Source organism: Penicillium macrosclerotiorum, assembly GCF_028827735.1.
Source record: "Penicillium macrosclerotiorum strain IBT 26536 chromosome Unknown utg000006l_segment0_segment0, whole genome shotgun sequence".
Lineage (NCBI taxonomy): Eukaryota > Fungi > Ascomycota > Eurotiomycetes > Eurotiales > Aspergillaceae > Penicillium > Penicillium macrosclerotiorum.
Genome location: NW_026643085.1, coordinates 1437967 through 1461387, shown reverse-complemented (window position 1 = coordinate 1461387; position 23421 = coordinate 1437967). Strand labels below are relative to the sequence as shown.

At 48.2% G+C, this 23421-nt stretch overlaps 9 protein-coding genes across 9 annotated transcripts; 5 read left to right on the top strand and 4 right to left on the bottom strand.

The window, feature by feature from the left end:
- Nucleotides 1-2370: 2370 nt before the first annotated feature.
- On the bottom strand, nt 2371-3189 carry N7462_005811 (class I SAM-dependent methyltransferase; the record flags this gene model as incomplete). Its single annotated transcript, XM_057077529.1, has 1 exon — nt 2371-3189. One exon carries the CDS (start codon nt 3187-3189, stop codon nt 2371-2373), a length of 819 nt encoding a protein of 272 aa, XP_056933109.1.
- Nucleotides 3190-5195: 2006 nt separating this feature from the next.
- On the top strand, nt 5196-6795 carry N7462_005810 (Cytochrome P450; the record flags this gene model as incomplete). Its single annotated transcript, XM_057077528.1, has 2 exons — nt 5196-5480; nt 5533-6795. 2 exons carry the CDS (start codon nt 5196-5198, stop codon nt 6793-6795), a joined length of 1548 nt encoding a protein of 515 aa, XP_056933108.1.
- A 17-nt stretch (nt 6796-6812) lies between these two features.
- Nucleotides 6813-8582, top strand: N7462_005809 (uncharacterized protein; the record flags this gene model as incomplete). The annotated part of the gene is made up of 1 exon (XM_057077527.1): nt 6813-8582. One exon carries the CDS (start codon nt 6813-6815, stop codon nt 8580-8582), a length of 1770 nt encoding a protein of 589 aa, XP_056933107.1.
- A 1821-nt stretch (nt 8583-10403) lies between these two features.
- Nucleotides 10404-11963, top strand: N7462_005808 (uncharacterized protein; the record flags this gene model as incomplete). Its single annotated transcript, XM_057077526.1, has 5 exons — nt 10404-10652; nt 10709-10890; nt 10938-11159; nt 11391-11474; nt 11537-11963. 5 exons carry the CDS (start codon nt 10404-10406, stop codon nt 11961-11963), a joined length of 1164 nt encoding a protein of 387 aa, XP_056933106.1.
- Nucleotides 11964-14199: 2236 nt separating this feature from the next.
- Nucleotides 14200-16080, top strand: N7462_005807 (ferric reductase family protein; the record flags this gene model as incomplete). The annotated part of the gene is made up of 1 exon (XM_057077525.1): nt 14200-16080. One exon carries the CDS (start codon nt 14200-14202, stop codon nt 16078-16080), a length of 1881 nt encoding a protein of 626 aa, XP_056933105.1.
- Nucleotides 16081-16774: 694 nt separating this feature from the next.
- Nucleotides 16775-17575, bottom strand: N7462_005806 (blue light-inducible protein Bli-3; the record flags this gene model as incomplete). Its single annotated transcript, XM_057077524.1, has 3 exons — nt 16775-16794; nt 16851-17259; nt 17372-17575. 3 exons carry the CDS (start codon nt 17573-17575, stop codon nt 16775-16777), a joined length of 633 nt encoding a protein of 210 aa, XP_056933104.1.
- Nucleotides 17576-18601: 1026 nt separating this feature from the next.
- Nucleotides 18602-19024, bottom strand: N7462_005805 (uncharacterized protein; the record flags this gene model as incomplete). The annotated part of the gene is made up of 1 exon (XM_057077523.1): nt 18602-19024. The coding sequence occupies one exon, from the start codon at nt 19022-19024 to the stop codon at nt 18602-18604; it is 423 nt and encodes a 140-aa protein (XP_056933103.1).
- A 553-nt stretch (nt 19025-19577) lies between these two features.
- N7462_005804 (U4/U6-U5 snRNP complex subunit SNU23) lies at nt 19578-20222 on the top strand (the record flags this gene model as incomplete). Its single annotated transcript, XM_057077522.1, has 1 exon — nt 19578-20222. The coding sequence occupies one exon, from the start codon at nt 19578-19580 to the stop codon at nt 20220-20222; it is 645 nt and encodes a 214-aa protein (XP_056933102.1).
- A 292-nt stretch (nt 20223-20514) lies between these two features.
- On the bottom strand, nt 20515-23291 carry N7462_005803 (baculoviral IAP repeat-containing protein; the record flags this gene model as incomplete). The annotated part of the gene is made up of 5 exons (XM_057077521.1): nt 20515-22362; nt 22439-22568; nt 22632-22741; nt 22811-23089; nt 23154-23291. 5 exons carry the CDS (start codon nt 23289-23291, stop codon nt 20515-20517), a joined length of 2505 nt encoding a protein of 834 aa, XP_056933101.1.
- Between the last annotated feature and the right edge of the window lie 130 nt (nt 23292-23421).

Below are 23421 nucleotides of genomic sequence, written 5' to 3'. Positions count from 1 at the left end.
AAGCTTAACATATATATCTCTCGTATCTTCTAACCTATTGCTAGATACGGAACCTAGCTATCTATATTAATATAAGTCTATAGCGTCGAGAGGCCTTTTGTAATCTCTAAAAAGAAGAGCTAAAGTGTCATATGATATTGCAACATGAGGCTATTCCCAACTCCACGCCTTAGGTGTCAGTTCGACACCTTATCGGTCAGGCTTCGTTATAACAGCCCCACTTCTCCCCAACCTGGATGTATAACCTATAAGGCCCTGAGGGTTCGGTGCTCTTCTATTAGGGATTCGTGAACCTCTCTTCCCTATAGCCTTTACTTACCCCTATTATATAGGGGCTACGTTAGACCGTATATTATAATATAATCTATCGTCTCTATTTTAGTTATATAGGAAAGTATTAAAGCTTATATATAAATTAAGGATTATAGAGAGATCCATGATAGTAAGAAATAGTATTTTGCTCTCCTTACTTAACGTTTATCTTCCTACCTAGTCGACAGGCTTTCTACCCTGTATAAGTAGTCACTCTCTAACAATTGGATTCTAGGAAGTCGAGCTTGTCGGTATAGTTATATCCTAGGCGAGCTTAGGCCTTGTTAGAGAGTGACTACTTATACAGGGTAGAAAGCCTGTCGACTAGGTAGGAAGATAAACGTTAAGTAAGGAGAGCAAAATACTGTTTCTTGCTATTATGGATCTCTCTATACTCCTCAATTTATATACAGGCTTCAACACCTTCCTACATAACCAAGGCAAAAGCGATGGATCATATTACAACATGCGGTCTAATATAGCCTATATGTAATAGAGGTAAGCAAAGGCTACAGGGAGGAGGGGTTCACGAATCCCTAATAGAAGGGCACCGAACCCTCAGGGCCTTATAGGTTATACATCCAGGTTGGGGAGAAGTGGGGCTGTTATAACGAAGCCTGACCGATAAGGTGTCGAACTGACACCTAAGGCGTGGAGTTGGGAATAGCCTCATGTTGCAATATCATATGACATTCTTTTAGAAAGGCAGCGAGGGCTTTTATTTATAGTATTTAATTAGGATCTTATCCTCTAGCAGGAGCCTTATCCCTATAAGAAATAATCTAATAGGAAGCTCTTTATTCGATCTCTAGATAAACTTCCACTAGCCCCTAGGAAGTCGTGCTCAGTTTACAGGAACAGCAGGGCTCCCGGGCTTAACACCTTCGATCCCGGAGGCTTATACGAGTAAGACTATTTAGCGTCTCTCTTAATGTTGCTCTTAATAGCGCTAGACTCGATAAGGAAAGGAAATCATCCTGGTTAGTTAACTAACCTAGTTAACGTATTTCACTAGTATTCGGAACACCACACCACATGTAGAATTTTCAACACACGATCGTTCAACCACCACCAAATATATTCAATCAAACTAGTTTACTAGGGCAATGGTTAATTCGATGCCCTAGTTGGTAGCATCCAGAATACCTATATACACGCTTGGTTGTAGGCTCAGCGCCCTCAGTAAGCTGCTGAGTGTCCTCGCTTTGACTAGGTTGAATAGGTTCGGTAGGCCCTACTGCTAACGTTTCTTGCTGTATGAACTCAGCAACCGTTAGGCCTTCCTGGCGTGCAATCTGGCGATTAGATCTAGCGCGTTTTTGACGTCTCCTTTCGTTAAATCTGCGTAGAACCCGGTTTTCCTCTGCTAGTAGTATACCACTATGAAGCGCTAGTTCACAACCCTTGATTAGTTGATCTAGCGCTCGCTCAGTTGGACTTTCTGGGCTAGTTGAACGCCGGTGTAGTAGGCGTTTAATTGAGGAAGCCTGCTTAGCAAGCTGTTTGACTGTATATGGTGTTCTAGGTGTAAAATCCTTTCGTTCGTCGATCTGAACAAAGAGTGTCGAAGTAAAGTAACTTACATTACGCTGTATCGAAAACACAAAGTCGACTACTATTCTCCATCCTATACTACACGACGAAATGTCCCTATTTAAGAATTTCCTGCCTATCTACTCCAAGAAACGAGGACTCATATTAGAGGTACTATATAAACTTATTAATACTTGTTTGATCCGATACTGTGCGCCTAAATAGGTCGACAGAGGCCCGCTCTTAAGTTCAAACTCGGTTGAAGCATATCTCACTTGAGCGGAGAAAAGTCTGAAACCATTTCTGTCTAGCTCAAAATCGCTATAAAGATAACCCTAGCTATACTAGCTACGATGTAATTCTGATGCCGTCGAATCGCTTCATAGTAGGCCCGCTTTATTACTCCGCCATGTTTTTTTTCGCAGTTAATTTTGTCTAAGAAAACTTGGACCGAATGCTGAGATCGATCCGTGAGGTACAGTAGTAGAAGTTGTGGATTAATCCCGAAACGAATGGTGTCATATCTTAATTCTTAACCGACACAATAACCAACATTTCAAGCTCGAGTGGAATACCGCTATCTGTGCGAAGCCGATCGAAAGACTGCTGGATCTCTTCAGAGGCGGCGGTTCGTAGATTCTCGGGAAGATGCTCAAGGTAATTCCCGAATGAGCTTGCCTGGACCAGTTTCATCACATCTTCAGAATTCTGTCCTTTGATTGTTGTTGGTAGTGCGGAAATTGTTCTGCATATAAACCCAGAACTGTTGAGAAGATCGCTCATTTCGTTTGCAGTGAACATTTTGACTGGCTCACTCATATCCCGAGAGTAATTTCGATAGTTCTCTCCCGAAAGAACCGTCCTCTTTATATCAAAAGGAGAGAATGAGCGGTTTCTGGATGGGGTTGATATCCCGAGGAGGCCGCCTGGTTTCAAAACGCGTGCAATCTCACGAAGAGCTTGTGTATGATCTTGTAACCAATGAAATACACAATTCAGAAGCACGACATCGAAGTAATCAGAGCTAAAGCGGGATAGGTCGTGTGCGTTACCAACACTAAATTCTAGATTGGACGCAATTATGTTGCGAGCGACATCGATTCGATTTTTCAGGGGGTCGATACCCAAAACCAATCCTTCACGAGTAACTGAATCTGCGATGTAAGAGGCAAGACGTCCTGTCCCGGCTCCGACATCTAGAACTCGGTCTCTAGGGCTGATGCGCACGGCCTCTATGAGAGACAAGCCCACATCATACTGGTAGTCACTGCAGATGTCATACTCAGATGCCAGCTGACGTGTATCAAGGTCAAACCGAAGGGAAGCTTCAGCCTGTTCGCTCATTTCGGAAATTTTTTCGTTTCGTCGTACCGGTGGATGAATATAGAAACAGAGAAATAGACAGAGAAGTCAAGGGAAAGAAGTCAAGAGAAAGATGTCAAGGGTAAATGTAGAACAAGAGCTTCAGGTGACTAAAGTTCAACTAATTCATAGAACCGATAGGCATAATGAAAAGGTGGAATGGCGATAGAAAGGCAGGTTTTTATAAGGGTTTCTGTCTTAGAGCAATCACGTATCTACTTAAAAAGTTGGTGCGTACATATCAACTAGATCTTTTTGTTCGAAAAAAAGACCAGGGAAAGGAGGCGTATGTAACGTCCTACTACTACCCCGCTTTGTAGATACAGAGAGTGACAGAAGCTCATCTAACGCCGAAGTTTAGACGGCAATGATAGAGTTGCGGAATACGGTATGGTAGCGTATGCAGATAATCCAATGAAATTCAGGTTGTCCGAAGAAGGAAAGTCTATCTGGATGCTAGTTGAATGACACCCCTGTGCGGCTGGTAATACCTGACCGCACTGGGCTTCCGAAGATACCCGGGTTACCATATAAAACACTAGTGGATTCGGGTATCCCTGTAATACTCGGACTCGCACGAATGCTGGAGGAGCTTCCGCCGTATTGACACCCCATTCCACTTGCCAGGTAATTCTGTGGCTTAATAGTAACCTGGGGGTTGTTTAATGCGATAAATATCTGCGGCTTGTAAACATATAATCGAACTACGTGGCAAAAAACCACCTACCTACCTGTATGGCGTCGATCGATCAGTGCCTAATGTTGATAGGTAGATGTGGATAACTTATCTGATGGTTGGTTGCACATCACCTACATGAGCAAAGGTAAACCACAATTTCACGCATCATGACGTAGGTAGCAAATGTGACTCCTGTAAATAGCCAGAAAGGGTATATATTTAGTATATTTTGTCGAGAAGGAAGACTGCATAATGCGGGCGAGACCTACATATCTCTATAGTCGTCAGGATATTACAGGGATACTCGATTTGCTACGTGTTTTATATAGTATCCCGGGTATACTCGGAACCTAGCGCTGTAACACGCTAGACAGCGAGGTAGGGAATATTCAACATTCCCCCACCTACACATTTAGATAGTTCAGTCACCTAATACATCACTATATTGAGCATCTCGTTCCATTGGATCCTAGCTTTCCTAGCCGATACCGTATCCTACTATATTGACACATTTCATGTAATGCTGCTGTAGTGACACCCCCCAAGATATCATACGTAAGACCCTCCACGCGCTACATAACCAATCAGAGTCCATAATCTTACTACTAGTGTCTCTATATTGATATACAGAATCTTGTTAGTGACTAAAATTATCTTCGAAGAGTATACATATTCACTAAAGACATACTCATATACACTGGGGAGGAGGGAGGGGGCATTGACTGAGGGTCCTAAGAGATCTCTCTCTCACCGCTGACTGCAACTAGACTATTGAAGACTACGAAGATTTGGAAACATCCGTATTTGCTGTAAATTATTATGCAGTGTCTCGATTCTGGATTCTGTTGCGTTGTAGCTCCTTCCCAGAATGTAAATTCTGGTGACGATTTAATGCTCAAGGATAAGGCGCTAAGGCTCTTATAATTTCTGTTGCCATTTACTGGTTACACGAAGGTATGAGGTGCTGTTTCCGGCGCATTCATCTGCCAATGCTCCTACCTATCGGCCTTGCCAATTCGGACATGAGCGCAGCAACATACCTACCTAATAGGTAACAGACATATGCTGAGCAATAAGGAAAACTTTCATTGATTCTGAGCGTGGGCATGGTTCAGGCCTCACATACCGGACAGATTTTAGGATATCATCACAAAGTTGAGCAAGCTAGGTATAAAGCCCCATATAATTTCCTCGGTCATCCAATATCAATGAAAAGTCCAAGTATCTTGTTTTTCACCCGAAGAATCCAGACAGAGCCTTCCACCAAGCCTAGTTTTGTCACTTGCAATTGAGATATCCTTTTTCAATCATGATTGACTTCACAATTGCCGCCGTGTCAATTGTGGCAGTCTTTGCAATATACAGCATTCAAGTTGCCCGAAAGCTTTCTGGTATTCCTGGACCATTTGTGGCACGGTTTACAGACTACTGGAAGATATATCATATGGTTAAAGGTGACTGGGCTGAGACTATTTGCTGGTGGCACCAGCGTCATGGTCCTCTAATTCGTATTGGCCCTAATGCGCTGAGTGTTGGGGATCCTACCGAGGTACCTCAAATCTATCAGACAAATCCATTGAAATTGTTGAAAAAGGTATGAAAATGGCACCAAAAGAATCCAGAGGGAAAATGCTAATAAATCATAGGGACACATGTATAGAGGGCTGACAGCCTGGTATAAAGGCCGAGATGTGTCGGGAATAGAGGGAATAATGGATGAAGGGGAGCACGCAAGTATTAAGAAAGTTGTTGGACAATCCTTCTCCTGGGCATCGGTTCTGGACTATGAGCATCTCATGGATCGCAGTACGATGGAGTTCATGGATATTTGCCAAAAGCTTGAGGTTCTCGATCTGAACAAGTGGATCTCATACTATACATTTGACACTATGAATGGTATTGCTTTCTCAACCGATCTGGGCTGCATGAGACAAGGGACAGATGTTGGTGGAGTTTTGAAGACAGTTGAAGCCGTTTCTGGGCTTTGGACGTACGTTGCGGCAGCTCCGACACTTTTTATGTGGGTTGCCCGCGCTTTGAGCTTTTTTATCGGTCCGAGTGGGCCATTGGTGGGTCTCTGTCTTGATCGAATCAGATCCCGAACAGAGAATATGCAAACAGAGGCATATTCGGAATCGAAGCGTCTGGACTTGCTTGGCGTCTTTTTGGAAGCGCGAAGGTCCAATCCTTCGATGATCAGCCACGAAAAAGTTATCGGCCTGACACTCACGACCCTTCTTACCGGGTCTGAGACCACGTCAATCAACCTGGCTTGGACGGTTTTCTTTTTGCTCCAAAACCAAACGTCTCTCGCCCGTCTCCAGGAGGAGATCAAAACAGCAGATCTTTCCTACCCTCCGTCTCTGAAAGATCTATGCCGGCTTTCGTACCTAAGCGCAGTGATCAAGGAAGGAACTCGATGCGCTTCCACAGTTCAGTTAAATTTGGAGAGAATTGTCCCACAAGGTGGAATGAACCTGTGTGACCGTTATATCCCCGCCGGAACGACTGTTGGATGTCATCAGCGGGTGATCCATCTCAACCAGAATGTCTACGGTTATGATGCTGCTATCTTCCGACCTGAAAGATGGATAGAATCCAGTGAGGAGGTTCAAAGATCAATGGACCGTTCTGGGATGTGGTTTGGAAGTGGAAAGCACATGTGTCTTGGTCAACACTTTGCTCGAGCTGGGATGATGAAGCTGTTGTCGACGATGCTGATGAGATTCAAGGTGAGATTCAATGCTGTGATTCTGTTTCTACTTATTTATGAGCTGATTCAGTATAGGTTTCCGCCGTCGATCCCAAAGCCCAGCAAATCCCTTCCAACAGCACTCTACGAATCCCAGCAGGCTCTTATTACATCAGAGTCAACACGAGGCAAGACTGCAATCAAGCTGAAGAAGTGAATGGGAACGAAAAAAACATGGAACTGTTGTCGAGTTCCAAGTCGCATTCGAAAACTGCAAGCATGGCTGAAAATCCACGGAAAGAGATGGAAAAGACCACTCAGCTTCAAGAAAACTTTTCTGCAGCTACTAAGTCTGCGCAATCATCTATCCACCTCAATGACTCCTACCATGGCCCTACTGATGATCTTCTCACCTGTGATGGAGTCTGCTATAAAACTCGGCCCCTCTGCCTTGAAGAGCTCAAGCGTGTTGCTGCCAACTTCACCACTCGTGAGGCCGCGAATATGACACATCGTGGGCAAACTTGGCTTCAAATGGCCCAGGCTGCGCTCGGCAACATGAACGAATACAAGCCAAACCTTTCGATATCTGCTCTTCGCCCGACTGTTTCGTCGGAAGACTCATTTGCATGGTCCACACCCGAGGGTGCAGCTGCTGGGATGACTGGCAAGGTTCATAACTCTCTCTCCCTACCAGAGGCTATGTGCGGGCCTCTTTTGAAAAGTCATATCCAGCGAGATCCTCTTTGGGTGGGGTACAGTATCACGCTCATTACCGCAAAAGCAGCCGGATGTTCTTTCGATATGTCAGTCACAAGAGCAACATCACCCGTGAGCCGCATCAACCAAGTGCAGGTCATGACAGGGCTACAACCTGTCCGAGTGAGCAACTTGGCCACCGCCGCACTCAGCGGGCTCTTTTACTTGGCTCACCACAAGCCGGAGAAGATGGTCGGCGAAGCTCGTGCTGTGAGCACTTTCTTTCACGGGTTAGCATACGCAGACGAACTCAGTTGTCCCGATCAAGGTGGAGAGTGGGCTCATTTCGGAAATCTAGCAGGACCACTACTTGCTGCCGAGAAGTTGTTAAGCGGCCCTCTTCCTAAGCTCTTTGAGAAAGTACTCTTTTCATACCATTGTTGCACAATAAAACCTCAGCCCCCCCCATTAATGTCCACCTTCAATTCGACCTCTCCGTCTCTACAGACCCTGTTTCTGGCCAGATTCTACGACTCGACCCTACCATCATATCTCGATTGTTTTCAATTTTTAGAACCAAGTTCTGTTCTAATGGCCCGCGCTACCACTTGGGGAACACTTCTATCCAACGACGTGTTTGATTATGTTAGTGATGGAATTTCCGGCAGAGTGGCCAATCTCTGTTGGGCGATCGGCGATCGGGATAGTCCGATCGAGTGTGCTCGGATGTTTCGTGGCTGCTTGATAGCTCTTGCGCGAACGGCTCATTATGATCCCGGACCTCTGTTTGCTCTAATCTACATGGAGTATACATACCTCTACACGGCGCGATACTGTTATTATTCGGTTCCGTGTGATCCGGATCTACCGCTGGATGATACCTACATCCCATACTCCTTTGTCGATATACCCACTCCAGGCACATCGCCTGTGCATGGGTTTCGTGCCGCACTACGAGAGGCTTTCTCCCCATCCGTCTCGAATCCTCCAAGTGATATATCTGATCTAATTGCACCATTCAGTCCTAGCACTAAGACTAATACGGCGAATCAATCCTTGCCCCCCTGGCGAGGAGTCGCTGCGACTCCCTGTGCCTGGGACATGGCGAGTGGGGACTTTGATGTCACAGCCATGAGAGCGACACATGAGATACTAGCCTGCCTTGACCGTCAAGTTTATGTTGACCACCCTGAGGTTTACCGAGCACACCTCGGGTGGATGATTCGCCACTACGATTCCATGGTGGTGGCCGGACGGGATAACTTAGGAGTAGGACGATACTACATCGCGAGCAGAATCGACTGAAACCCAAATTCTTGGGCTTCAAAGCAAGGTGGTCGGGTTTTACAAACGTGACGGAAGAAACACAAGCTCCCATGGCTTGGTACATGCGGTTGGTTGGCGAAAGCCAAGTTCTCTGTTGTTGGACCAGATACGGTCATCCTGTTATTGAGCTATTTTGTTCATGCTTTGTTTCTGGTTTCAATTTCTCAATGCAAATACTCACATCCTGGTTCTATTGGCTTTCTACAAGGGGAGTATTTCTTAGGTTGGCGTAGCTAGGTGGTTCAGGTTGGACTTCACTTAGAATCGGGGAATCGAGTTACGAATCTCATTCCGAGTTGTATGATTCAACACTGCTCACCATTCACTAGGAAAACGGATATGAGCCCCTTCAACCCGTACAGGTTGGCTCTGCATGCCCTGCATTCCCTGCATTAAAGAATTTGGAATGGTTGAGAAACTGTTTGGCCTCGATTTTCTGTCAGAGGAGAACATTAATATATTCGCCGTCATCTCGCGAGGACGTTGACTCTGTAGCAACAGCTTCGAGGCCAACAAGTTGAGCCTCAGATGAGGGGAAGGAATCAGTGATGCGGTTCATGCATGCAAGTCCAGGGTAGGTTGCGACGTGTTTGTGAGTTTGTGGACATTGATAACGCGATGTATGGCGGGCAGATGCATGATTTCCAGGTTACGTGTCATTTTGATTATGGTCGCATCACTGAGGCTGCTGCAAATTCTAGAGATGTGATCAAGAGGTTCTCTAGGCCATTCGCACATTGCTGAGGAGGTGCAACACCACCATCGAGTCGAAGGCACTGTGGGTATCCATCCCTAGCCTACCTGACGAGCCAATGAAGTCAGCCCCTAGTAGCATCACGTGGGTGTCCGGCTAAGTATGATCGGTCTCACGTGACACATACGTGACTAGCCCCACTTTTAGTTACTCAGGAGGGAGTGTTACCACGTGACGAAATCGTCACCCTTAGTTTATCATTATTCCCTAATAAAGAATGAACTTCATCTTTGCGACTCCCAATAACCCAGCTTCTTGTTACCACCTTTTCTTTTGGAATTTTGTTTGTATATAGAGCTTACTACATGATAAGCGCCTGCGGTGATTGGAGATGGATTTAGATCTCGTTGATATTTTCTTATAGCCAGGTAGCTCAGAGATAGATCCATCGGGGAAGAGGCATGTCTTTACATGAACCGATATATCGAGATACATGACTACGGCTCAGTAGGCGCCTTGAAATTTTGTCGCCTGATATCTGCCTGAACTTCTTCCCCTCACTCCCCACCTTATCTGGATACTGGTTTTATACAGTTTTTTTACCACCCTCAGCATGACAAATGTTTTCAGCCATGTAAGTCACCGTACTAAGAAGTATACCCTTGACTTCAGCCTAGAAAAGCTAGGAATCTCAATATGAAGTGAAATGAGCTGAATAATAACGATTTTGAGGCGAGAAAAGTCCGCATGCGTCTGATACGCAAACCATAAGTCCAAAACTGAGATGAGGCTGCCCGATATGAAAGATGTGGGAAATCAACACTTTCCTTCAAAAATGAGCTGGCTTGCTGATTATACACTGGTTTATAGGCATTTGTTTATTTTCAAGTGCATACTGGAGAGCTTTTCGGGCTTCTCACCCATGTTGATGCCTGAACTCTACCGCAACAACAGCTCAGCCACCTATGAATTTCCAAATTGGGCTTAGTTTCCAGAAAGCTTATTGTAGTATACTTGCTCGTCATTCCTCTCATTTGACTCCTCTTCTACGTCCCACTTGAATATCCTATTCATCATTCCAACTCGATCTCTTTCAATTTTTCAAGATGCAGACTACCACGCAAGTCCACGCAAACCCCTTGCCTGTGATAAGACATGCGACGGGAATACATGCCCAAGCCGTGTCCAACGAATTCCTCCACCAAAGTTTCATGCACCCTTGGAGAACATTCGACCAAGACATTCGATCAGCGCTTGCAACCACAAGCTTTCGATTTGAAATCCCTCACTCGGACTCTGATGAACTTTACCTGGTCGGAAACGAGATTGGCCTGTCCGGGCGATTTGTCAACAATGTCTGTGTCCCTGTGTCAAAGGTTCTTGGACAGTCACAACCTTCTTTAGTATCCAGGCCATTTTCACGACAACAGACGCCATACCGGATGTCGCTATTGGTGTAACGATCGATAATAACGACCGCCTTACTGAAATCAAGATCGTGGTTGAATTCAAGACACTCTGGACTTTTGACCTTGCTCGGTTATCTGTCTCCGATCTTGGGTCTCGGGTACAGCTTGGGCCTCAACTCGGTTTGTGCGACTTTCAACAGCGCTATATCACTGTTACTAATATTCCTACAGGCTTGTCGCACAAATGAGGAATTTCGGTTTACGTTATGGATTTTTGTCAACGTATGAGGGAACTATGTTTGTTAAGCGAACGGCAGACTTTGCATTCTGTATCTCTAGACCAATCCGAGCGCCCGATACCAATTTGTCTGTGCGGCAGTGTTTTGCAGGGCTGTGTATCCTTGCTGAATTAGCCATGACTTCACCGAAGATCCTGACTTCAAACCAGAACGAGTAAGTGGTGCTCAAGTTATATCAGGGTATACCCGCTGATGTGGACTATCAGCTGCGAGGGCAGACTGGTCTTCAATCCTCCACCCGCCAAACTCCACTTAGGAATTATGCTACTGGAGGAAGTCTAGTAACTGGATTGACAGGCAATATTACTCCAAATTCTATCATTCTCAGTGATCAAAGAGGAATTACTTCAGTCTTAAATATCTCTCATGTTATATCTCCCTCTAGTCAGCAAGAAAGGGCTATTTTTGAGATTGACCATCAGGGGACTCGCTACATTGCGAAATGCTGGGGCCTCCGACATGAGCAAGCGTACGCATTTATTAATCGCTGTTATTTTCCAGATTCTTATCTAACTATGCTTATTTGTCTAGGTTGAATGCGGAATGCACCGTGTACGAGCGTTTATCAGAATCACGCCACGGGGTTTATAATGTGTTCGCTAATATGATTCTTGCTGGAGACATCGTGTGCTCAAGCATTTTTCCTTACGGAAGGACACTGGTCCCTCCCTACAAAGCTGGAGAAATCGTTGCAAGGATCTGGGATAGCCTCGGTGGCCACGAACGGACTCTCATTCGCGAGGAGTGTGAAAAGGCCATTTACATTCTTCGGTCCTTATCGATTTATGTTCCCGATACCGGAAAGCACAATGTTTTGTATGACCGGATCAAAGGAGCTGTGACGATGCTGGATTTCGAAACTGCGATTCAAAGTGATCCATCAGAACATGTGCCCTATGTGGAATTGCTGTCATTATTTGGAGACCCCGTAATGCGTGGACGTGAGAGTGGTGGTTAGTTCATATTGTGGCGTGCTGGTATCGCCATTGAATTGCTGCTTTTATTATCCTTCTTATGCAATAGCAGTACCTACATGAGTTCATCATGATCCCAACGTTTTAGAAAGGATCCGTATAGTCGGTGCTAGCAGATTCATGTATGATTGCATAACGCCATTGTGGATTGTTATCAGGATTGCTACTTCTGCTTAAAAAACGACGAGGCCGGATTGGTGGAAGAATTCCACGCCAGCAACAAGTGAAACTGGCCGTCATTTATAGCCCGTTACAGTAGTCACAATATGACAGCTTGTTGAGGGTTTAACGATAGTGCGATCAGATGAAAATGGAAAGATAATAGGTTCAGCAGAAACATGGCGACGGTATTATTGCGAGACGCCGATAAAGATAGATCAATAATGGGTGCTGCTATACTCTGTGCCCCGGGTCCAGACCGACGAGTCAGGCATAATGCACGGGTCGTTTCGTTGGCTCTACTCCTCATCAGCCTCTCCACTGGTTTAGTGCAACAGGCCACACGGAGTGGCACATTCGACGGCATCCTTAGGATTCAGGCACAAACCAGCCAACCCCGATCGGCCGATCGGGCAACGTTCTTCCATGTCCAAAGCTCCAACATCGTGTGATCCTTTCTGTTGCTGGAAGATGAAAGAAAAGAGCGGGATCAGGGATTATACGATAATACCTCTCAAAATGGGGCTCTCTTATCTCCCGCTACGCCACCAAAGGGGCAAAGAAGGCCCCAATACTCATGGTGCACAATCGGTGGTTTCCAATTGACAGCTCTGAAACAAAGCACAAGGCTTCTGCCTGACGAACCCAAACCCACCATGGCCCAAGCTCCTGACAAAGCGAGAACAGCCCGGATCGAATGAACCCTGCCAGCTGAATCATGCCGGGAATGTGTCTGGATTGGCTAGCGATGGAAGCCCGCTGCAATGATGGCGACCCAGGGCGTGACGCCGGTCGCAGCGTCGCAGATCTGCAAGGGCCATCCGGCGGACCTCCTGTTTCAGCTGGCGACTAGAGTGCCCGGGCGGCTGGCTCCCTGAGAAACGCCAGAAAAAGCACGGGAAACACTGGCGCGACTCCCTGGTCATCGGATGAGTCCTCCCGATTGGCCCCACGACCCCTGGCAAATGAACAGGGCCAACGCCAACAGCCAGATGGCGGAGCTGCTGCCCAGCACCAGTGGTCGAGATGATGAAGTGGAGGAGTCGGTGAAGGTGGATGGCACCACTCTTCGCTCGGACATGGTGTGGTGTCGATAGTGATTTCTTGGAGTTAGGTTCGGAATCAGGCGAATATATTCCTCCCTTGTTCCCCGTTCCCCCCCGGCCCCAACAGGTGTTCTTGTTGATCGTTGGCGTACGCGCGGATCGACATTTCTCTTTCTATTCTTTGCTCGGCGGGTTCCCTGCATCCTCTTATAGAATATAGACGCTTCGTGCCTTGGCGTTGGCAGCATAGACACCCTTTGGGACTTTCATCCTCAGCTCAGCTCTTGAGACCCATCTCCTTCATCCTCGCGACCGCCGTGGTTGTCGCTCGTTTCTTTTGGAACATCGGTATCTCTGCGCGAGAGAAAAACGTACCCTTCCACCACAGATCGTCCTCCCTTGCCTGCATTCCTTTGCCCTAGACGATGCCTTTGACGCGCAGTGAGCAACGGAAGATCTGTGTTCTGTTGATCCACTGAGTCTACTGGTTTTTCTCAAATACCATACGGCTTCAAGCGGTTAGAGCTCGTCATTTCCCTCGCTGTTGACTAGTGCAAGCCTTGGGCTCAGGCTCCATTGGAGCGCCATTCACTTCGGTCATACTCCCTACTTCAACCGCCGCGGAACAGGCATCGCATCATAGGCTTCCAGTCACCGACGCATACCTGGCAGCCCAATTCTCCCACGATCATAATCGGTGCCTCGCTTGCAAATCATTCCATTTTCTTATTCTCATCGAGAGCTCTGACCTCATTTTCTTCGTTTCGACGTCACCACGCCGGACTATCGACATTCTCTCCGGACACTCCGCAACCAAACGGTCCAGCGGCATCCCACTACCCACAACATCCTTGTGGACAAGAGCGAGTCCTCAAAGTAACTTTCTGTGGTCCTTCACTCTCTTTTCATCGACGGGGCGAGCAGAAACAAGGAGCTCAAATACGTTATTTGCTTCGCCAAATCTTGTCGTTTTGGAATCACGCCCTTCTTGACAAGCGTCCCGAGGGGCAAACCAATGGCCGTACCCTCTCCGCATCTCGCGGAACGAAGCTATGGATCAAATACATCATACATCTATGAATACTCCAGGGGCCTAAGCGGTGTTGATGTCCCTCGCGATGTCATTATTACTCGAATTATCTATGTATCAGTGATTATTTTCGGCTTCGCTATATTCTGTGGCCGGGTTGCGCAACTGAGCCATGCATATCTTCGGCATATAACCTCAAACACAGCTTCCCGGAGGCAACAAACCTTCTGGAGCCAAGAGCAGTATACATGGTGGGCGAACATGAAGAAACACATACTGTACGCCCCGCTAGGAAGGAAGAGACACAATCGGGAGGTTCAGCTGTCGTCGGCGATTGGCATTGGCACATTGCCAAGCCGCTTCCAGACCGTCTTGATCTTCTTCTACTTTACCAGTCAGCTGGTGTATTGCGTATATCTGGACTACGGTGTCAATGAGAAGGCTGCGCTGGTTGCAGAGCTCCGTGGACGCTCAGGTACCCTGGCTGTCTTGAACATGGTGCCGCTCTTTCTCCTAGCAGCTCGCAATAACCCTTTAATTTCAATCTTACATATCAGCTTCGACACATATAATCTACTACACCGGTGGCTAGGCCGTATCATCGTGCTTGAATCTATTGTCCACACAACTGCGTGGGCAGTCAATGCAGTTGATGAGCAGAATGTGTCGGCCATGCTCGAGCGCATCAGAGACACCCCGTTTTTTGGCTGGGGCATGGTCGGTACCAGTGCGATGGTCTTCCTTGGTTTGCACTCCCCATCTCCCATTCGTCATGCTTTCTACGAGACCTTCCTGCACCTTCACCAGCTGGCTGCATTATTGGCTTTCCTCGGTGTATATGCCCATCTTAGCTTGGACAGTCTACCGCAAAAACCCTGGGCATATGCAATTCTCATGATCTGGTTGATCGAACGCAGCACCCGACTCATGCGCCTCGCCTATTTGAACCTATCCCACAAACATGGGACGACCAACATGACGGTTCAAGCACTCCCCGGCGAGGCATGTCGTGTTACCTTCCACCTTCCTAAACGCGTCAACATCCAGCCCGGCTGCCACGTCTACGCCTATATCCCCTGCGTGTCCTGGTGGATGTCCCACCCCTTCTCCATCGCATGGGCCCAACCCGCCACCAGCGCAGCCCCCTACGGCACCAAATACCTGGACTCCGATTCCGCCAACCAGGAAACTATCCTGACACCATCCTCCCTCGAAAAACAAGCCGCTGAACTCGACAACTATTTCGAGCCCACCTACCGCCCAACTGAAGTTTCACTTATCATTGGTGCCCGTCAAGGCATGACCCGCCGCTTGTATGACCTCGCTCGGTCCAAGCCAGACCAAATCCTCCGTGCCCCCGGCTTCATCGAAGGCCCATACGGCTCGCATCCTGCCAACGCCGCCAGCTACGGTACTGCCGTGCTCTTCTCCGCCGGCGCCGGCATTACTCACCATTTAATGTACGCGCGCGACCTTGTCGAACGCGCTGCCACCGAGCGCGCCGCCACCCGTCGCGTCTATCTTATCTGGTCTGTCCGCTCTACTGAGCATCTCGCCTGGATCAGCCAGTGGATGGACCAGATTCTGCGGCTACCACAGCGCCGCGAGATCCTGGTCACGAAGGTCTTCGTCTCGAAACCCAAGCGCCCCACAGATATTATCTCGCCGTCTGCCACGGTTCAAATGCACTCAGGCCGTTGTAGGGCGGATGTGGTCCTTGACGAAATTATGCCGAAGCGGGTTGGCGCTACCTTGGTCTCGGTTTGCGGGCCAGGCGCATTTGCGGATGAGGTACGCGCGGCTGCCCGGGCGAGAATCGGGAGGGGAGATGTGGTGGATTTTGTGGAGGAGGCTTTTACATGGTAGAGCCAGTGATGGCTTCCTTTTTTTTTCTCTTCTTGTGTCTTTTCTACCTAACTTTTTATCTTCTTGCATATCGTTGTTGGGCGTTCATGAGGGTTGAGATTAATGCTGCAGCGATTTATAGCGTTTGATCTGAGCGAAGAATAACAAACATCGGACTCTTTCTCTTTGATCATTTTTTCCCCTTTTTTCTATATTTGCACTAATGTTTAATGTACGAGCATAGTGCCAATCAAACAAAACCACAATCTGCTTCATTCAGAAATCAAGCCGTCACTCTATTGATGACTTATAGGCTAGAGCCCAATAGCTTTTCATAGAGCCAAAGACGACACGACATCCCTTTGGGCTTTCGCTAGTATGTAGTATGGTACTTGTATGTTGTACTTTCCGTGAACAAAGTGTGCTGGGCTTGGGATGCTTTCAGCCCAGCCGTCATCAACCTCCTCTCGTTGCCAGCGAGCACCTCCTCCATGGGTTGATACTCAGTTACATATGACCCCAGAACTCTGCTCATGGGCACTTTTCATGGGTCGGGCCTACTGTAAGTCTTCTATGTAATGTAGTATGTAACCACTTTGCTGCCAAGAACATACGAACGTACTATGCGTATTGATATCTAACGAACATACATAATCGAGTCAACAAAAAGTTATGCAGATTGTGAAGAAAAAATCTCTCGATAGGTTACTATTATTTACTGGTGAGTACGGCGCCCTGGATGCCTGTTAGATCTTGAAATATAAAGGGGTTATGAGAGGGAGAGGCCTTACATTCTGCTAGCTCCTCCAAATTCAGCTCGCGAATGCTATTGACGGAAGGCACTTCGCCCTGGACTGCCCCCTTGACAGTCTCGATGGCTCGCCCAACCATGCCCTTTTTCGCAACCACATGTGTGGCCAGCTTAGCTTCCAGCTTGATCACCCCGATCCGCGGATCCGTCGGTCCGCCATCATGGACACCATCACCCATGTCGCCAAGCCACGCCTTCAGCGTAGGTGAGTAATATTTCTGCACAGTTTCTTTGTCGGCAACAACAGAAGCAGTACCGGAGATCGAAGCCCAGGCGCCGGTGATGGGATCCAAGAAAGACATGTTGGTTTCTTGTGGGTGGACAGTGAGATCCATAGTTTTGCCAGAGAAGAGGTTGGTATGGAAGATGAGGTCAATGCCGCCGTGCTCCTGGAGACAAATGACTTACTTAGCCTATTTGTGCAATTTGTAACTGGACACAAAGTCCCAATCTCTAAATCACCTAGATCTTAATGTAACTTGGAAATCTGGGTTCACTCACCTTCCCCGCAAGCGCCATGCATCGTGAAGTCAGATACTCGCCCTCAGATTGTCTCGTCGTCAACATGCCAAATTTGATCTGGGAAATAAAGTCCACAAGATCTTCCACCTTCTGAGGCAGTGGCGTGTCCTCAAAGTTCTGCGACTTGTACGGGTCCACGGAGTGACTACCCGTACTGGTGTTGATGGTGGCTTTGGCAGACATAATGCTGTGTCTCTGCGATTGTGCAAATTGGCTTGTTCTTCTGGCACTGTAATAGGTCTGGAAGATACAGATAATTATATAGCTTTCTATGGCATCACAGGAATGCATGCTTTCTTGGAAATATAAGGTACTAGGAACGTCGTTATGACGTCAGTGATTAGATTATCCGGATGAGGGCTCGTGAAACAGCTGGTTGAGTCTGCAGCCAGCGGAAATGCTAAAAAATTGGAATTGGCAAATAAAGACACTGGGGTCGGGCTCCACAGCGATGCACGCGGTCTCCAGATCCGAGATTTGACCTGTTCTAGGTTTGGGTCGGGGCCGGAATCCATGTGCAGATATCTGAGCTGTGACACCAAGGCCTGAAAGCCTTTACTTGCACATTAAATCGATCTTAATGGTAATAAAATAACAACGATCCATGCATGGCCCTGCGTAGGTCAAGCTCATCAAATCTCCTGAACTTTGCAACCCACTAAGGCATTCGCATGAGCCAATATCGTTTGAATAGGATGATTTCTTGGCATAGAATATGACCACGAGGTTGCGAGATTAAAACGAAGTGTATACCCGGCTCCCATGTTGGAATAAAGCTTTAATAAGCATATCCGAGATGGTTGTGAGCCTCTGGTATATGATAAGCGTAAGATATGTAGAATATCAACCTGATCATGGTGGCTTTGTCTGACAGGGCGAGACGATGCAAAGATTGCTCTGGCGTTGCTCTTGCGGAATGAGATTTCCATTGATATCACCATTGATGGATCTTCTAACAGCTCTCTGGCTCATCTAGACTGTGCTAACGGCCCAAGGGCAAAATAAGGTGGTATCTCGTATCCCGCGCCACAGTATCTGTGTATCAAAAAGAAGCTTGATCAGAAATCACCCCGTTGTATAGGCCACATTATTCTTACCTTTGCACTAGCCACCAGATCAATTGTAACACAACCGCACAAAGGCAGATGTTTACCGCTATAGATCGTCAAAAGAGGTCAGCTTTGAGCTCTTCAAATCAAGGAAAAGGAGTCACAAGCCTTCATGGCCGATGGTCCGCAGTGACTTAGCAACCTTTCGTGGCCCTTGTCTCTTGATCCACGAAGACACCAAGTCGGTCTGACACGTTCGGCCCTCAACCACCCAGCAGCCACCTGGGGTGGGACGACACTCGAGATGCCACCGGCGACGCTCCATGATTCGGCGAATGCGCTTGTTACAGAAGGCCTCATCGGTGCGAAAGGAGCATTCTTCCATAGGACAGTCGAGTTTGCGCTCGAATCGCTCAACCAGCCAGTCCACTTTCAAGTGGACGCCGGTGTAAACCATTCCGTAGAAGTGGCGGCAGGTATGTTTCAGAGCGAGTGCGTCAGGGTAGTTGAGAAAAGAGGCAATCTGCATGTGCAGCTCCGAGGGAAGATCCAACAGGTCTGTCATGGGTCTGGTGGAAGACATATTTTCGGTGGTGGCAAGATATGTCCAATGTGGTTGTGTTGGATGAGACGAAGGGACCCGAGTGAGGAGGGGGGCCTCCTGATATGTTTCGGCCAACACACCTGACTTGAGAGGGCGGATCGCTTAAAGCGGCTGCCTGGGGTTTCGGCCATGTCGACCTATTCTGAAGTCAAGACAATAAATTTTGTAGGAACTAGGTTCGGGAGCTCTCGAGACTGAGTGACTCGACAGGAATTGACTCTATTATCGGTGCCTGCACAGCGTATTGGGAAGGGCCATCCTAACAATTACGCAGCCTGGAAGCCTTCATTGAGCCCCCACCATATACGCCCAATAATCTACCGGAATAAAAGTGTTTATCAAGCCATAATGATCTTCAATATTGATAGCATTAGCGGTCGGCTGTCAACTGGGGTTCCAAAGCTCATACTTCAATGCGGCTCTGAACCGCGCGACCCAGTGGAACCACCTTCGATTACCTAATACCGCCACCGTCAACCCGAAATCGACTTGAACCTTGAGCTGCTCTCCGCCGACCACAATTCACATCATCATGTCTCAACAAGGCGCCTATGGCGCCCCTGCCTCGGATACCGAGTTCCGAAAAACCTGGGACCGCGAGGAATACGCCAAAAAGGCCGCTGACGAAGAAGCCAAGCGCAAAGCAGAGGGCAAGGCCCGATATGAAGCCAAGCTCCTCGGCAAGAAATATCATGCGCCCGTCGACTATAGCGCCCTACAAGCGACCACTGCTCGCCAAGACCGATTGAAGGTCGATTCAAATGTGGGCAAGACGACTATAGTTCCGGCCGGCGCTGGCCAGGGCAAAAGGGGCCGAAGTGCGGGATTCTACTGCCAGGACTGCGACCTCACCTTCAAGGACAACATCCAGTGGATTGAGCACTTGAACAGCAAGCAGCATCTTATTGCAACTGGAGAGAGTGGAGAGGTTGTTCGGGCTGGTGTGGAGGATGTGCGGCTCCGACTGCAGATGCTTGCGCACCAGAAGCGAGTGCGTGAGGAGGAGGAGCGTCGTGCGTGGCAGCTGGATCTGGGAGAGAGGCTGCGGGAGAGGGAGAAGATCGAGGCAAAAGAGAGGGAGGAGAAGAGACGCAAGCGGAATGAGAAGCGTCGCAAGGGTGGTGATGGGGTCAAGCAAGAAGACAGCTGGGAGGGAAGACTGGGAATTATCGCTTGATTGCTGCTTGAGAGCTCGAATGTCCAGCAGACCCTGAACACAGGCATACAAAAAGTTAATTAATGATACCCATGGCGTTAAGGGTTGTTTCTTTGTACATCAGTTTTAGAATGATCTTTGATAGTAGAGGAAGACCAGAGAATCTGTTTCCTCGTGCCAACATTGGCATTGAACATGAAAATAGTGGAGCTATTCAGATCCCGAAGCCGCCCAGACAACGCCTAAACCCAAACATAAAACCGGCCCATATAAAGCAAGCCAAAATAAAATAAAAACACCGCATAATGGTCATTCACTCGATGCACCCAATAGCCTCGAGTCGGCGCATAGCCCGGTCTCCCTCCCTCTCAAACTGGCTGACAAGCCGCTCGCACTCTCGTTTCAGCCGCTCTTCGCCATTCTTTGCATTCCACATAATCCACTCCTCTACGGTCATCTTCTTCTCCGGACTAGTCAGTCCTGCCTTGGCACCGCGGAGAAGCCCAGCGATGTCGGCATTCTCCTTGTCGCTAGCTTCCCCAAACAGTACTTCATCGATATCAACCGGAGTCCATGGCTGGCCCAAACCTGGGAAACCTGCGTTTAGATTTCGCTTGGACGGCGATGGGGTACTTGTCGCCGGTGGAGCTCGGGCTTTCAGCTCCTTGGATGGTGTAACAATAGCCGGTGGCCGAGTCACAGAAGGTCGAGATGACGGTGGGTGATTTTCGGCATCAGATGACTGAGGTGAAAGTGATGGAGTAGTCTGGTGAGCCGCTGGAAGAGGCGAAATTGCTCTGTCAGAGGATTGAGGAGCTTGTTGAGATGTACGACGTTCTTTGCTCTGAGAATGTTGAGATTCAGTAAAAGAGTGAGCCAGGTGTTCCTCCTGTGGAATATCACTGAATCGTTTCGCCGTCTTTGGTGGAACTGGTGTTCGTTCATTTGTGTGCTGCGGCTCGGGTGAAGGTGCATGTTGGGGTTCGACCATCTCAATCTGATCAGGAAAATCATCTGGAGTTTCGTATTCTTCATCCTCTCCAGCTGGCAATTCATAACCAATTTGTTCACCGACCGGCTGCGGGATAGCAGCAGAAGGGGGTGATTGTGCAACCGCCTTCTTTGTCTTCTTTGACCTTTTTGGCTTCTCTTCCTTCTTCGAGGCCTTCTTTTTCGTGGCTTTCTCGGTTGATTCGACCTCGGAGTCTAATCGAGGTGTCGACTGTCGGTTGATGATCTCTACCGAGACAAAAGATTCACGCTGTCTGTGGTCATCTCTGTCATGGGTATTGGGCTTGGGCTGCTCTGAACGCTCTGAGGGCTCTGAACGCCCGCTTGGTGCTGGCTCCTCCTCAACACTTTCTTGTTTTTTGCTTTTCTTGGATCCCTTCTTCTTAGTCTTGCCCGACTTTGTCTTGGACGCTGGCGCCTCTACCTCCTCCGCGTCCACGAATGCTGTCTCGGCCGTGAGTTCAGGTTCCTCTTTGAGCTCATCCACATAATCTTCAGCTAGTTGGGACGGTTCAGCAGACTTAGGAACTGCCTTAGACTTCTTGCTGCTCTTGCTCTTCTTCGATGTGCGCGGCTTTTCGGGCTCGGCTTCCGGCTCGGCGTCCGCTACCTCAGGTGCATCTGCCTCAAGACCTGCCTCAATGGCTGCATCCAGCTCTGAGTCACGGGGAATGTGTGCTTGCGATGTGGTCTTGGATGCAACAGATACATCTGAGGCCTTGCGGCTCTTGGAAGCAGAGCCTTTTTTCGGACCCTTACGGCTCTTTTTGGGCTGCTCCTCCTGAGGCTCCTCATCCACCGGAGCTGCATCAGGCATCACGTAGTCCTGCGTTTCGTAGTTATTGGATTGCGAAATACTGCTGGCTCTTGTGCGAGTGGCTCGACGTTTGGTTGGTGGTTCCGCGATCGGCTCTTCGGGCTCTACTGGAATGACTTGTTCCAGTTCATCATCGTTGATATCCTCGCTAGCTCTCTTTTTCCCCCTGCCCGAGCGTTTGGGTTTAGAAGACTCCGGCTCTGGTTCCAACTGAGCAGGCTCGGTCACGTCGACATCCATTTGGCTCTCTACACCAGCATCTTCCTTCTTGTTTTTTGCGCTCTTTCCTTTGCCTTTGGTTCCCTTTTTCGAAGCTTTGGGCTTGACTGTAGCCTGGGATATTATGCTGCTGTCCATTGCTTCATCAATGTCCATATCAGGGGCTTCGGATGCAACAGTGGCGACGGACTGGGTCGATAGTCGAGAGGATGCTTTGGAAGTGCGAGATTTTTTTCGATTTGGCGCCCTTGCCCTTCTTTCCCGGAGGCTGTGCAAACACGAAGAAAGAGCAATCTGAGGATCGGCGATAGTGCTCATCACTGAATATATTAGCGCATCATTCTGGAATAGGAAGAGGGTCGATTGAGGGACTCGGAACTCACAAAGGGTCATCTTTCGGCTCCCAGCCATCCAATGACAGTTTACAGTATGCACAGCTAGCCAGATCCGTGCTCTCTTCATTAGGGCAGAAAAACCATCCGCCTGCAACCATCTGTCATAATTGTGAGTGAGAGCTACAAGGTTTGCGATGCAATCTCGGTACCTTTTCCGATTGACAAACCCAGCCACGCTTGCCATCATGAGGCCAGGCGTCTCCAAAAGTCCCCATCCGCGCCTGGGTGATCCGTTCACCGGTTGGATCTTCGATCATAGTGGGGTTGGAACTTTGTTGCTGAATGTCCATCATGATAGCCCAAGCACAGTCTGGCGAATGCTTAAGATGCTCTATAATGGGATTATCATCCTCTTCCCAGCCATCTAGTGCTCGACTGCACTGAAAACATGTTGTGTTGTCCGGGTTCGTCTCGTATGGTTTGTAGTAGAAGCCTGCGTGTGCCAACTGAAGCAGAATTTGCGCGTCAAAAATCTGAGCTGCTAGCATGAATCCAATGTGTCCATCATACCTCAGCAGGCGACGGTCTCTTGTGAGGCCACCCTATGACTTTAGAACCCTTGGTTGTCGAGGATCTCCGCTTCTCGGGCTTAAGCACTGTGTCGAAGCTGGCCAAACGGGCCGCGAAGGTGTCCATTTCAGATCCCATGATGCTATGATGTTGGGAGGGAGAGCCAATCCCAGTTTCGGAGTCGCAAACCGGCTCTGGTTGACGTCGCGGAAGTTGTTGTTCGATGTTGGTATGGGCTGTTTGGTCTGTTTACTTCCGTTGTTATGCG